This window comes from Pagrus major, chromosome 2 (genome assembly GCF_040436345.1).
Source record: "Pagrus major chromosome 2, Pma_NU_1.0".
In the NCBI taxonomy this organism is placed as follows: domain Eukaryota; kingdom Metazoa; phylum Chordata; class Actinopteri; order Spariformes; family Sparidae; genus Pagrus; species Pagrus major.
In genome coordinates, this window is record NC_133216.1 from 26465741 (window position 1) to 26482034 (window position 16294).

Sequence of the window (16294 nt, forward strand, 5' to 3'; positions counted from 1 at the left end):
AAAGCATGTGTGGTGTTTTTCTGATGTAACATGTCGGATTCTGTTGCACAATATATCTGGTGAGGTATGGGTGGCAGTAAGGGACAATTAGACCATGAAGGGAAACTACTTTGACGGTTGGGGAGTCTTATCGCCGTCTTATTTTGAAACTATTGACAGGAAGCGGTGTGCTTTTCTATTGTAACCTGACTGCGGTGATGCTCGCGCTCTCGCAGCTCTGAAGGATGCAGCGGGGTGGATGGAGGAGGAGGAGGCGGAGGTGAAAGACTGGGAGGCGGAGAACAGAATGAGCGGGTCGGGACAGCTGAAGGATGCGGATTACGGTAGCCCGCCGGCCAGCCTGCCTACCGACGATGGTTCCGGTCGTTTGACGAGAGGATGTGCGGAGAAAACGACGCAGGCCTGCGGTTTGTTGATGCACTGAGCCCGGTGGGGGAGCCTGTGATTTACTACCCGTCGCCTCAAATTATCTGTGACACCGAGGGCTGCCTCATTTAATTACCAGCCTACATGTTACATTGTAAAATTGAGTTCTCCATTTAATGTCAAGAAAAACACAGTGACCCTTTCTCTATTAATATTTGTGGCTCAGCTGCCATCATGGTTTTAGCCGTCATTTTAGCATCATCGCCACCTGATCTCTCCTCCCGTGTCGCTGCGGACTGGATGTCAAACTGAACGGAGACGAAACATACCAAAAATACAACTTCACCGCGTTTCAGCATGGAGGCGTCGACGGCACAGCCTCGCTGGTTGACGGGTCTGTTTATATGGACGACGTTGTGTCTGGTCAGCAGCGGTCAATCCGCGCCGGACGCCTCGGGCCTGCCTCTAGCCATCCGCGTGCCACTGCGGCAAGGCGCCCGCGCCGAGCCGTCCCCGCAGCGGCCACCTGCCGCTGTGAACCGCGAGCGCGGCAACGCGGGGAAGTACGGTGCGCGCAGGCGGAGAGGAGCGACAGCGAGCGGTGTCAGCTTCGTGGACATGATTGACAACCTGCGTGGGAAGTCTGGTCAGGGATACTACGTGGAAATGGCCGTGGGCTCTCCTCCGCAGAAGGTAACATGGCGTGATGAATTAATATGTTGTCAAAGCACTCCTTAATGGACAGCCCATATGAATATACTGTAGTAAAGCGCTGGTTGGCCTGTACAACAGATTAAATGAATTAAAACCAGGTACACTCAAAAAAGTAGTTTTGCAATTTACAATGTCTCTGCTGTTACAAAACTTACAGGATGTTACATGGACCATCAAACAATATCAAACAAACAAAAGACTGTAATACCTACATCTTTCCTTTAAAATGACATTTAGTGTGACTGGTGAGAATTATTCTTTATCAACCTCCCTGTAAAATACAGTTTTTTATCTTTGCTCTCAATCTCTCTCAGTTGAATCAGATCTGGAATGTTGCATTTAATATTAGGTACACTTAATACACTCTCTGTTGTACCACCTTAAACTAATCAATAAATTCAATTGTGTTATTGTTATGAAAGGGAAGCATTAATATTAAAGACATACAGTTTTTATGATATGTTGTATCAGTGTGTCTGTGTATGTATCTCCTACTCTGTTTTGACCAACAACAGTGATAACATTATAAAAACAACAAAATTCAACTAGTCTTTAAGTACCACACACACACGCACGCACACACACTTTACGAAGTACATAATACTATGTAACTCATAGGGAGATGTCATCACTATAAACTTATGACACACCTTGGTAACACATTTGCTTTAACCGATGTAAGGACAGAGAAGTACTACTTCAAATATGCAGTCGGATTGTCCAGTAATGTTGATGCCACTGCAATGACAGATGGCCTGTGTGTGTGTGTTTGTGTGTGTGTGTGTGTGAGAGAGAGAGAGAGAGTGAGAGAAAGGACTGAATGATACAGACAGATAATGGAACCATTAATTCTGCAGAGTGAGGAGTGCCAGCTGGGTGCAGCTGCGGTGTACAGGCTGGCACACGGAGGGCGACGGGTAGAAGGAGGAAGAGAAAGTGATGAGGTGGTAGAAGAGGAGAAGAAAGAGAGGGAGAAGGTGACAGTGGGAGTGAAATAAAGAAGCAACGGGGGGTGAATGAGAGGGAGAGAAGAAGAAGAAGATGGAAACAAAGAGAGAGAGAGTTGGAGAGAAAGGGGTGAAAGACTGAAACCAATTGTGTATGATAGAGGGAGGACTTAGGAGTGAGAAAGGGTAAACAAAGAAGGAGATGACAAATGATGGAGAGATGGAGGGCCCTAAGTGGAGGTGTTACTCTGCCACTGAGAGACACTGATGTTTCCTATATCAGACAGATCTGCCTGGCTGGGGCATTATGCTGGGCACCACATTGACTACCAGCCAGTTGAGGCCAATCAGCACAGACAGACAACACACTGTTGGTAGACTGAGTGTCCTTCAACCAGTGGTCAGGGTTTCATGTCTTGTCAGCCATCATTCTCCTGAAGTGCCAACGATCCAGACACAGGGTTTATTTTATACTTTCCATTTTAGTGCAGATATAACGCCAGAGTTTTGGTAGCCTACTGATATTAAAGCAATGCTTTTTAAGACAGATTACCAGGGCTAGGTGACCTTAAACAGGCTCTGTGAAACTACTGTGTTGTGCCGGAGGCCGGTTGCTAGTAACCTACTGTTTCTCTCGGTTAACAGAGCAGAGAGAGGCACTCGAGAACGTGCATAAAGTCACATCCTTTGGACCGTCGCAGAAAAACCGACCCGAGTCCTTCACAAAGAAATCCACAGTCCAGCAGCATTAAACAACTTATAAACAACCAATAAAAAAGTGATTAATACATGTAAACTGCTACACATTGTTACATATAGCCCCTTTAAACTGGCAATAGACAACTTGTGTAAACCAGTGTAAGCCTCGCTTTCACTTTGCTATTTGCTCTGCTGCTGGGCTGGATTTTTCCCGGAAAAATGAAGTTCAAATTATGACACAAAAGAAGCGCGTCTGCTACTGGGCCACTAAAACAGGAAGTGGAAATCTTTTTTCTTGGTCGCTATTCCCAGGTACGGTTGGAACAACTGGAATAATTGTGGAAACTCAACACTGCTACAAAAGAAACAGAACCCCACAGATAGAGGAGGCAAGGATGATGAAGAGGGAGAGTGATAGAAACCGAGTTAAAACCAGAGTGAACGGACAGGCATTCACTTAATGGAGAGGTCCGGTGTTGTGTCAAAGTCTTAAAATGGCAATGTTATGATTTAAGAAACTGATCAAAGAGTATTCATTGCCCTCTTATAATACTTGAAAGCCTTCCAAAACTTAGTACTGAAACCCAACTAAAACTAGGGGCCCTTTCACTCCCATGGAAGTTGCTCTCCCCAAAAATGTTTATATCACTTTCTACTTAAATCCTCGTAATGCATGACTTTCGCCAGCACCCCCTCACTGACCACTGCCCTTTCAACATCATATGTCTGCCTTAATGTTTCAAATTGTGATATTAAGACAGACCTGTTCATACCTGTGTGATGCTCAGTCCACATTCTTCAGAGCTGTACCTTTTTTGTGTATGTCATAAAGTCCTTATGGACCAGAGGGTGTCTGTTGACCTTTGATCATAGCCAAAAATCCCTGCTTGAATACCACCAGGGGCCAAAGTATTATTTGGAGGCCTAACTTCTGAGTGAAATGAACAGTGATTTCAGAGCCATGGACTAGAGGAGTTCAAAATAAGTGGTCTGATTTTAAGTGCGAGGTTGAGAGGCTCTGCACACAGAGATAGTGAGCAAGCTACTGGAGGAGGAGAGGGGATCCCCGCGCTCTCTCCGCTTGATGAGCGATCATCATCATGGGTCAGGAAATCAGTATGGCCAAACCCTGAAAAATCACTCTTGCCTAAACTATGCATTGGTAATGTCCTCTCGCAATGCCAAAGCAACTATTGGCATAGCCATTAGGCACGGCAACAGCCCTTATATACAGTAGTGTCGTTTAAAGGACCTGATAATAGTATTATTTTGAAATAATATTGCATACTTACAAACATATTTACAGAAGCCATTAAAAGAAAAGGTTAACAACTTGCGGATCACTGTGTAATCATAGTGAAGGTTTCTTTTAAACTATAGATGTAATCCTAACACAATTTAGTGAAAAAAAACCTGTTCCAAATAAAGTGGCACCCAAATTTACACTTTTATTATCCTTTTTGCCAACTCGCAACATCACACTAACCAGACTGAAAAGACTGCGTGCATGGTACGCATGGTGTTAAAGATGTGTACCAGTACGCACATTCTCACCACCTGTACATTTTTATACATTCGGAAACCTGCGTGGAAAGTGGCATAAGAACACTTTCCATGTGTATGCATGGTTTATATATTGGGCCTCAGCTCTATGACTTGTGACATGAACACGATGAAAAAGTTAATTTCATTTTCAAGAATCTGGCAGTTTCTAAATCAATTTAGTTCTCTGCCATCCTGGAGAATATAACAAGGCTATAACGTGACGACAAGATACAACGTTCTTGGCTAGTGTTAGAGAACAGCACAAAGGCTGTAGTAAACATTAAATATCACACCTTTTTAGAACGTCTTTTTCTATTTGGATTTGGCCTGTAAAAATAGTGTTTGTGTCGACACACTGTCCGAGAGAAGAGAGTGTGAGAAAGCACAGCAGGTACAGTTGTGTCAGTACTTCAGTTTCAAAAATTCAGAATCATTATGTCTCTATATATCGATATTTTTGACAACAAAGTCAGGATAACCATATCCACAACACACTGATGTTTGCAGGCCTTTAATAACTATTTAGATCTCTTGAATCTATGTCTAAATGTATTTGAGGCTTTGACCCTGCATCTAGATAAATACAGCTTTATATAAATTAATTTGTCACTCGGTATATAAAATAAATGGACTCAAATGATCGTAATAAAAGAAGTCATAAAAGGCTTTTAATTTGGATTGAGATGCTTGGTAGATGCAAAGTTGGTGGAAATGACCTCAAGTCATTGATTTACAACATCTCTCTGATATGTTGCCTTCTGTTCTGGTAACAACTAGATGATTTCTCCTCCATAGTGGAGGGGGAAGGGCATGTATAATGGCTGGAGCAGACAGGCCCACTGCCAGGGCGGACAGGAAGATGGAGAGAGAGAGAGAGCAGGGAAAGACACAAGTGTGTCAGGATGTAGCCTTTAGTGTGTGAGAGTGTTTGTGTATGAAAGAAACAGTGATTCTGAGGAGTCAGCAAATCTCTGGCCAAGAGAGGAAGACAGAGTGTATACAGCGTTGTTACTGACGGGCATGCTGTTTGTAGAGACAGTATAGATATATATATATATATATATATATATATATATATATATATATATATATATATATATATATATATATATATATATATATATATATGTATGTGTGTGTGTGTGTATATATATATATATATAGATGTCTGTGAGGTGGACAGAGTGAGTATTCTGGGTGCTCAGGCCCAGCCCTTGAGACGGTAGCTCTTCCCTGGATATTTAAAGAGCCAATCCATTATTGAACAGCTTGCTGTGGCTCCATGGCTTTCTATCTGTTCTTCAGTTTGTTGTTTGTGTGTTTCTCTACCACACTGTCTACTGTATGTTCTCTGCCAACAAGCTGTTCTTTTACCTTATTTGTCAATCAGTGAAATATTACAGTAAGTGTCTTTACGTCACTGCAACAAAAGAAACATACATTAAACATACAACCACAACATTAGTACATGTTAGGTAGAACTATATGAATGAAAATGTATTAATTAGAAACAATATGCTGGCATTAAAAAGTATGACTCACACAGGCATACATACTGAAGTGTGTATTAAAGCAGAAGTATGACAAAGACAGAAAGAAATAAAAATGATGAATAGTACAAGTTATATACAGCATGCAGCAGTTTATATATGTGTAAGTATACTTTTTAATGTAAAATATGATGCATATACAGCAGGTGTTATATATTCCTGTCTTCATCTACCATTGTGCTCCATTCACACATTGAGTGTTTTGACTGATTGCGCAAAATATGATACTCACATAGAGATGCAGACAGAAGAGGAGGAGATGGCAGAGAGAGGGAGTAAAGTGAGCAACCTGAGAGGAGTAGAGGCTCAGAGTGGAGACAGAGAGGGGATGGAGAAGGACGTTTAGGGCAACAGGAAACAGCACAGGACACTACATGGAAGGAAAACTGGATACCGAGAATGACAGAGAGATGACAAAAGGAAATCTGTAAGATGTGAAGCTAGCTTCTTACTGTGATAGATAACATTAGCTAATAGTTAGACTCAGTATATAAGAAAGTATATATCCCCACACAGAGGACTGGTTTACAAATGGCCATGTCTATCTCTAAGGTGACAAAGATAGATTAAACTGAGATTGAACGGAATCAATTTCACAATGTAACCCAAGCATCACTTTAACAAACCTATTGATTTTTATAAAAACACATTTAATAAATCTCTCCCTTTCTCTCTCTCTCCCTTTCCGTCCATCTCATTAGTTGAACATCCTGGTGGATACAGGAAGCAGTAACTTTGCTGTCGGTGCAGCTGCTCATCCCTTCCTGCGCAGATACTACCATCGCTCACTGTGAGTAGAGACACGAGGGGTAAAATATACAGCCACCTTTGGGTCTGAAAAAGGCCATGTTTCTTTTTTTCTTCCCTGGATTAAGTTTAAGGAACATTTCAAATTTCTCAACTGCAACGTGCAAATAACTGCAGACTCAGTTTCAGTGTACTATCATGATTAAACATAGAGTACTTCTTATTTTTTCTCAATTTTGACAGCGCTGCAATGATTAAACGTTTAGCTGTCAACTATTAAATTAGTTGCCATTAGGTGATGATGCTTTTTACATACAAGAAGGTTGAAAAATAAATGCTATGAATTATATTTTTCTGTATATTTGTTTGTACTCATCATTCGATTCCTGACTGGGTACCCATGATAGTTGACGCTTTTCATTTATTTACTGCAATACAACAACAGTGGAACTCCAGTGGTACTCTGCAGTAACCAATCCATTCTTCTTGCTCCTCCACTATTTTCTCCCTTCCACCATCCATCCACAGCTCCAGCTCATACCGTGACCAGGGCAGGAGTGTTTATGTTCCCTACACTCAGGGTCGCTGGGAGGGGGAGCTGGGCACCGACCTGGTCTCTGTCCCACACGGTCCAAACGCTACGTTGCGGGCCAACATTGCTGCAATCACCCAGTCAGATCGCTTCTTCATCAATGGATCCAACTGGGAGGGAATCCTGGGGCTGGCCTATGCCGATATAGCTCGGGTAAGAGCAGCGTGTAGCTTGGTCACTTAAAATCTGAAAAGAACCTTCTAATGAATTGATAAATAAATAAATAAATAAATCACATTGGCACCCCAGTTGGCAAATTACTAAATATCAGGTCCCAGAAAAACTGCTCTTGTGTAAAGTGTCATTTACAAACTGATGTGTAGTTTTACATCACTTGACATCTTTCCTACTGCATTATTGAGAGAAACACAAGTACAACACATTACCACCAGAGTGAGAAAATTAGTGCTGCCAGAGAGGAAATTGTGAATAAAGGACAGGGCAGCTCGCACTCCTGTGCCTTGATAAAGTGGTTAAACTCTAAATAAAGAGGTTAAATTCAACCTTTTTTTGTCTGTTTTTTAAAAATAATGAAAATAGCACAATAAATTAGAAATGATCAATAATTATGGATATTGACCAATATAAAACTTAACTATCGCGATAGACTTTTTTATTGCCCAGGTCTATGATGTTATGAAGCGCATTGAAGTTCCAGACTTTTGGTGTACAGATCACTTTTCTCTGGCAGCGCAGCATTGGCAGTTCTACTTTACTAGTCATTCAAAAATCCTGTTTATTACTTCTTGTGTGAATGATCAGGAAAGCTGAAAAAAAGATTTTTTTTCAGTGTATTCCTGTGACCATTGAGCTTGTTAAAAGTCTAGTGTGAATACTGTACTTCCTCTATCACCCCTTTGGATTTCTAATCTGTCTAATGGTGACAAAGCATCTGTAGATGGATGTGGGATATAGTTTTTGGATAATTTGAATTCTTTATTTAAAGTTATTTTTAGTGTTAAAACTACAGAATTTACTTCTGGGAAAAGTAATACTAGCACTGTATTCACTGGGAAGGTGATATAAATCAATGAGAGGCATTACAACAGGAATGCTGATAGGTCAGGAGGAGGAAGAGGTGTATTTAATCTTTGGAAATGAAAAGCTGAAAGGTTAAAAACAGCAGCTTGGTAAAGTTATCCTACTGATTTATCTCTTTCCAGCCTGACGAGACATTGGAGCCTTTCTTTGACTCTCTGGTTCGCCAGACTCCTGTCCCCAACCTCTTCTCTCTCCAGTTGTGTGGAGCCGGCTTCACTCAAAACTACTCCTTGGGCAGCGCTACTGTTGGCGGCAGCATGGTGAGACACACAAAGGCACACACACATAGAGTGTCTGCAGGTCCTTAAAAAGTCTGAAAATTGCTTCAATTCAATTTTATGGTTATTAAAAATCATTAAAACGTTTTAAAACCTGAATGTGTGCAGCTTAATTGCCACAGACATTATAATTTAAACGTTTAATTTATCCATTTTAAGTTCCTTTCGTCCAAATTCAGCTTCTACTGAACCTAATACTTACTTTTCACTTTGTACTTGCACTTACCTGTTGGAAAAATGTAGGTTGACCTAACTTACTCTAATAACCATATTCCAACATAAAACCTACCTCTGCACGGGACCACATATATACTGCATACATACACATATACTTACTTGTAATGCTTGAATAAGAAAAAGATGATTTGTCCAAAAGTCTCTCTTAAATCTTGAAAAGGGATTAAAAAGCATTGACTCTAAGTGTCTGACACCTGTAGACACCCTGCCCACAGGTACAAATCATCAATATCATTTTTCCTTTTTTTCCATATGCTCTTAGATCATTGGAGGAGTGGACCCATCACTCTATGTGGGAGACCTCTGGTACACTCCCATCCGCAGGGAGTGGTACTATGAGGTTATTATCGTACGAATTGAGGTGAATGGACAGGACCTCAACATGGACTGTAAAGAGGTAAGATGGACTGACGGCTGCAAAAACCAAAGAAAGAAAGAGTTAATTGTCAATCACTGATGCTTAAAGCTATGTAAGAGATATCTAATGGGTGTTTTTCTGTCTTTGACAGTACAACTATGACAAGAGCATTGTGGACAGTGGCACCACCAACCTTCGACTGCCTAGAAAAGTCTTCCAGGCTGCAGTCAAGGCTATTGAAGCAGCCTCATCGGTTAGTCCTTTTTATGTTATAGATACCTTTATATCCTTAATAGAATCTGTGCAACAATTTTCTGTTTCTCTTTTTCTTCCACTATTGTTTTTGCTTCCCCAGACATTACTGATTTGTTGAGACAGCCAATGAAAGTAGATGATAGTATCTTGCCCAACGTGGAAAAAGCTTGACACTCATTTTATTAGATGGATATTTTTAGGAAGGAATGCTCTAACTTTTGTATTAATGCAAAGATATGGTAATATTAGATCTGATAAAATACCACATTTGAAAGGGAATTCCCCTTAAGAAACTTAAGTCATTTCAGTATTTCACTGTTTTCCAAGACATCTCAGGATCATTTGGAGAAAAGGATTTTAAGTTTGACTTAATTTCCGAAATACCTAGCTTTATGGATTTATGGATGACATACTATTACAATGACAAATATTTGGTGCTGAAAATTTTTTCAGATTTTTTAAAATTATTTAATTAATTTTACCTTTATTTTAACAGACAAGGCATTTTTTTAGAGGAAAGAGCTGCAACGATTTGTCCAATAATCAGTTAGTCAAATTGAAAGAAGATAAGCTGCCAACTACTTTGTCAACTGATTAATTGTTTCAGCCATTTTCAAGCAAAAAATTCTAAATTTGGTTCCAAGAGCCTTCGGGTTTTATACTGTTGGTCGGACAAGAGAAGCAATTTGAATACGTCACTTTTGGCTCTGGGACGATTAACTGTGCAGATTAGTTGTGGCCATAGTCAAAATTACAGAGAGCAGCTTTACATACAGTAATCCTCTACAGGTCTCTGGTGTATGCTTGGATAATAGGATTGGATTTTGGGGGATCTCATAGTTTTTTCTCAAAGGGGATGGGGAGGACATTTTCGTCCTTTTCAAAATCCTATTTTTGTCTTTGAACAATGTCCTTTAACTGTCCAGACACCACCGTGTACAGATGAGATACAATCTGAGTTGATGTCAGTGAACAAGTCGTAGTGAGTGATGTGGCTAGTGCTTAATGAACTGTTATGACCTGGCTTTTGCCTCTAGGGCTACATACAGGCTGCCCTACTGGTGAAGGTTATTGGGGCTGTATGTACTCATTCCTGCAGACACTTCGCAGGGATTAAAAACAGTAGTGTCAATGTCGTTTTGAGTATGATATTTTTTTGCTCTTTGTTGTTAAGATGCAAATACAACATTACCTATCAGAAACTATTAAATATTTAAGAAGGGTAGTGCATTAACGTCACAAAGACAAAGGTTAAGAGGACCATTCAACTGCCAAGTGGCCGGACTTTTACATTCTCTATGTCTGACCTGTAAAGCATGAAATTTAAATGTGTTAAAACAGTGCACCTTTCCTCCACTTTCTTTATTCATTTTCATAATTGAAAAAAGAAACATATACAAAAGTACAGGAAGGCACAATAACCGATGCTATCATTCATTCACGTCTTCAGCACAGGAAATGAAAGTCTCCTGTATGTATGTGAATAACAAAATGAAACCTAGCTAAATGTCTTTCGTAGAAAAATGTTGGTAAGGATGGAAAAGCTCTGCTGTTACTAACATTATTAATGTACCCTGCAGTGAAGATCAGCCTCTCTGCTCTAACACTAATACCAGGGGAAAGCAGTTTTATAACTGGCAGGTCTTTGGAATTAAACAGAATGAAGAGATTTAGTTTGCCTGATCAGAGTCAAGTACTCCAGTTTGTGTTAGCCGTCTCATCTACTGGTGGTGGAGTTCAATGCTCCACTCCTCTAACGTTGCTACAGTTGCTCTGGGTGATGGCACCCTCACAAAACACCTTCATCTTGTAAAGCTTATTATAGTGAAATCATTATTCCCAACTCTTTACGGTACAGCCTACAGTCTCTCCTCATGACCCTGACTTGTAATGAACATGTATAGGAAAGGAAAGAATGAATGTTCTCTGTCTGTTTTTCAGACAGAACAGTTCCCCTCTGGGTTCTGGCTCGGGGAGCAGCTGGTATGTTGGCAGGCTGGCACTACACCCTGGCACATCTTCCCTGTCATCTCTCTCTACCTGATGAATGAAAACCACAACCAGTCCTTCAGAATCTCCATCCTGCCGCAGGTAATCTGCACACATACACACACACACACACACACATACACACACACACACACACATACACACACAGTCTCTTGTACAGGAACTGAATGTGCTTGTGTAAAGCAGGTGTTCACTCATGTTTTCAGGTCACTTTTTGATCATGTTTGACCTGTAGGACCATATGAAGTGATATCACTTCGGCTTAAAATTCTGTCCAAAGGATCAGAAGCTGTTAGATTTTACTCTCCCTGGATTCCTGGATGTTTTTTGTCCAGTGCTAAAAATGTCATGAGGAGACAGGTGTTTAATTCACCCTCTCAGCCTATGAGAAGTTTAGATATTTACCGTAGTCTGTTATTACTATGAGTCATGTACATTCTTTGTAATTCTGAGGTCTTGGGATAAATCCAGGGTTTTCATTTCCCTGTGAGCTCTTACAGAGAATCTGGACACAATATGTCACCTTCTTCTTCAGCTGAACCCTTTGAAATAGTCCTTAATAGATGAAAGCCTGGTGAGGTACCATTAGGAAAAATAATGGCCACATGTCAAAGTGAAATTACCTTTGAATATTTTTTGCAGAGCTTTTCATAAAACCCTAAAAAGTCATTATTTCTTTTTATTCAGTGCCACTCAGAAAGGCCTTGAAGATGGTGGAATGAATACGGTTTCACACTGAGATTTAGAAGCGAGGTGCAGTGCAGTAAACCTGTGGGAGGTTCATGTCCTGCTGACAGTGGAATGAAATGGTTGGGAAAAGTTTTTTCCACTTCCCTTGCCTTATGTTTTAATTTCTATGGCAGGTGCAACAATAAATCATCATGCATTAAATGTACACTGACCTTACTTGACTCAACTTGATGTTATATTTACAAATGTACCAATGAACTATAAGATTTGAGGTGGTTGCTGCCTGACTGTTGAAGGTTCTAAGGAATCTGATAGTATATCAGATGATATTTAACACAAAATATAAACAAAGGGACACCGCCTTTATGACTATAAAGAATTGTGACAATGGTGCAAATTTCTTTTGGTCCACAGGCCAAATGAGTTGTAATTGTTCAATTTTACCAGCCGCACCTAGCCGCATTTAGCTAGTGACTGGTGCTAATTTATAGTCCTGATTGTGACCAAGATGTGTCCCTAGTGAGACATTTTACAGATAAAAAATAAGCATGTCAGCGCTCTCTGGTGGACAAACTATGTAATGACAGAACACTTCTATCACGTCTTTGGCATTCATCCATTGCAATTTCTTGTTAGTCATCAGCCATCAAACGGTATATGTCAGTACAATAAATATTAGTGATAAACTAAAATCAACCAATGATATCAATCATGGCAGTGTAATGGTCAGGGTCTACACTGAACACACAAATGAGCTCTTTAATGCCATTTTCCACTGCACCTTTTCCCCCAATTTAAGTTATGTGAGGCTGCAGGAGTCAGAGGTACAGTCTTTCAACACGTTATTGCAAGGCACCAGACATGGGAACAGGATAATCACCCTGATATTGTAGAGAAACAAATGATTCACAGGGTCTCTCTTGCACAAATGTTTTCAGTGACTTACCAGGCAAAGGTTCACATTGTGTTATTGTTTGCACACTTTTTTTTTCGACCTATTGTTTTTGTTTTATTCTATTTTTATTGTTATAGAGTATGGACCCTCTGTGTGTCTGAAATAAAGTTTGAATTGAATTACATTTGTGAAACATGAAAATGCTGACAATCCATTTGATGTCAATTTTATTCTTGGTAGTAGGTTTAACCTTGGTATCTTCTGTAGTAACTATTTTATTTTATTTTATTGTCTTGTTACTACTTTTATCTATTCTGCACGACACAGCTCGGCTCATTTTATAGGACAGTGTACTATTTCAATTAAATTCAAAGGGGCTTTATTGGCATGAAAGTTTAACAACAATGTTGCCAAAGCATCTGTCCAAACATTCGGACATAACATAACAAATAACAACACCAACACAACACCAAGATTGATTTATATAAATTATATATACAGTATATACAGTGTGTGTGTGTGTGTGTGTGCCTGTGTGTGTGTGTGTGTGTGTGTGTGTGTGTGTCGATCATTCACTGTCCCTCAGGTTGTGGCATGTTGACACATATTGGGCAGCAAGGTATGCCCTATCTCCCTCTCCCAGGAGTATTTTTAATTTTGATATGTCATTCAGCTCTTTGAACACTGAGATTACCGAATTGAATTTATTAAAATAAATGTTCCTGGTTTCGTTAAATGCTTTACATTGTAGGAGAAAGTGCATCTCTGTCTCAACCTCACCTGTCAAGCAGTGACCACATGTTCTGTTTTCTATTGGTTGCCATGATTTTTTGTGTCTTCCTGTTTGGATTGTCAGTTTGTGGTCACTGAGCCTGTACTTGGTGAGGATCTGCCTCTGCTTTCTATCTCTGACAGTAGAGAGATATTCTGCTAATTCATAATCTCTTTTTAGGGCTAGATAACATTCTGATCTACTTTGGCTTTTAGTTTCTTACGTACTAATTCTACAACCTATCTTCTCCCATGATGATATGTAACACCCTAGGAAAAATTGGAAATATAACTAAATCAACTTAGAAAAACATACACATTGCTACATATACGCTCACAGTAAAACATGTTTTGGTATTAGGCATTACACTAAGTCAAGGCTGTGTGTGTTCACCCATTTCGTCGTTTGTGATGTTCTGTGTCCAACACACTTGTTGATTTTTCCCTGTCTTTATCATTTTTCCTTTCTGTATATGCAGCAATACCTGCGGCCAGTTGAGGATGTTGCCTCCGCCCAAGAGGACTGCTATAAGTTTGCTGTGTCCCAGTCTAGCACCGGTACAGTGATGGGGGCTGTCATCATGGAAGGCTTCTACGTTGTCTTTGACCGAGAAAAGAAGCGCATCGGCTTTGCTGTTAGCACCTGCCATGGTGAGGAGGAGAGGGTGGAGGGGATGTGGAGGGGAATCAGAAAGGTTTATAATGTAAACTGGAAGAGAGGAAAAGGAAAAGAAATATGGACATGCAGAAAGAAGTATTGGGATTGACTGACTACAGGACAAGCAATAAAATATAATACAACATAGAAAATGCAGGATTTATTTTAAAGATATCTCCCTTAAGACTTATGTATATTAAAAGTAATACACAGTATCTGTTATCGAAATCTTTGTGTTTCACATATATCCAATCTTTCCGTTTTTATAGTGCATGATGAGTTTCGCACAGCCTCTGTGGAAGGCCCGTTCCATGGTGTCGACCTGGACGATTGTGGCTACAACATCCCTCAGACGGACGAGTCCACTCTCATGACCATCGCCTACATCATGGCGGGAATCTGCGCTCTCTTCATGCTGCCGCTATGTCTCATGGTGTGCCAGTGGCGCTTTGCCCGCTGCCTCCACCCACACGGGGACTTTGCTGACGACATATCGCTCCTTAAGTGATGCGGTGGGGTGGGGGGGGGTCGTCAAAAGGAGTCGTAGAGACCTACCCTTATAACGTAGGACAGAGATGGATTGTGGTAAAAGGGATGTACGTTGTTACAAAATGTTGGTGCTGTTGAAAGAGAGTTTTGAGAGGGTTCTTCAGGAATATAATATGTAAAGTATAGAAAATGCTGACATCCAGTGAATACACAGCAAACAGTGCTGCCCTCAAATTGGAAAGCACTTGAGGATAACTAGAGCCATCACTAACCTGAAGGACAAACAAGAGAAAGTTGGCGTCAGCAGTGTCAACTTTGCCTGTTTAAGGCTCCTATGCAGATCAGCCTGGCTGAAGGAACTGTATTGGGAAAACAAAAAAAAGGCATCTCTTTCTTATAGATAGTGTATGAATAGAACACAGAAGTGGATTGGATTTTGAATTTTGAAAGATTTGTCTCTTAGCATTGCAGAGCCCCACACAGAAAATGAATTAAAAAAAAAACATGAAGAAAGTGATGAGCTGGAGTGAATACAAGATGGGACGTGGGTTGCAATGGTATGATTTGGACACATGAGCGTGTGGTTACATGTGCGTTTGTTTATAGATCTACTGTTTGTGGCTTATGAGTGAATGAAACGATACGTGTGAGCATGCCTGTATGTGTGCACAGCTGTACTGTAAGTGAAGAGTATACCGAAAGATTTAATGAAAATGACACTACTGAGTATGAATAGCATCTATGAAATTACACTATTTTGCAAAAGCCAGCAAAGAATTCTGCAATGCAAATTAAGTCAACATAAAGAGGCTACTTTGATGAAAAATCAGATTGTAACAGCATTTACTGCATAAAATCAGTTTTGCTTTGTGTGAAGCTGTGACTACTGACCACAGCTAATATCAGATGTCACATTTTCTTCTTTTATTGATAGCTTAAATATATCTATTGTACACAAAATTTGTGCAATCCAGATTTTCTATTTGCTCAGGCACACACACACAGACACAGACACACACACACACACACACACACACACACACACACACACACACAAAATACACATTGCTTACCCTACTGCTGCACCATCTGATGATTTGTACATGTAACACATTACATGTTAATAAACCAAGACTTAATAGGGCTTCTTTCACAGATACAGAAACAGCCTAACTCACCACATCTTTCAATGGGGACCATGTATGCTTGGACAAGGAAACCAGCCCAAAGTATGTTAAACACTAAAGAACACTATGTATGTCTACAAGGGGCAGTTTATATTGTCTCTCAGCAAGCTGTAAATAGATAAACTCAGAACTGTATATTTATCTGTCAGGCGCTGGCAGCACTGTTGAACCAATAAAGTACTTATTGTAACTGTAACGTGATGTAATTTTCATTTCTTCTCACAAAATATTAACCACTAAAATTAACTTACAGACTGACATCCTT

At 40.2% G+C, this 16294-nt stretch overlaps 1 protein-coding gene across 1 annotated transcript; it reads left to right on the top strand.

Moving 5' to 3' along the window:
* Positions 1–221: 221 nt before the first annotated feature.
* On the top strand, positions 222–16225 carry bace1 (beta-secretase 1). The gene is made up of 9 exons (XM_073493485.1): positions 222–1059; positions 6523–6611; positions 7097–7313; positions 8324–8461; positions 8979–9113; positions 9226–9327; positions 11271–11420; positions 14175–14346; positions 14623–16225. Exons 1-9 carry the CDS (start codon positions 724–726, stop codon positions 14859–14861), a joined length of 1578 nt encoding a protein of 525 aa, XP_073349586.1. The 5' UTR covers positions 222–723; the 3' UTR covers positions 14862–16225.
* Positions 16226–16294: the final 69 nt, after the last annotated feature.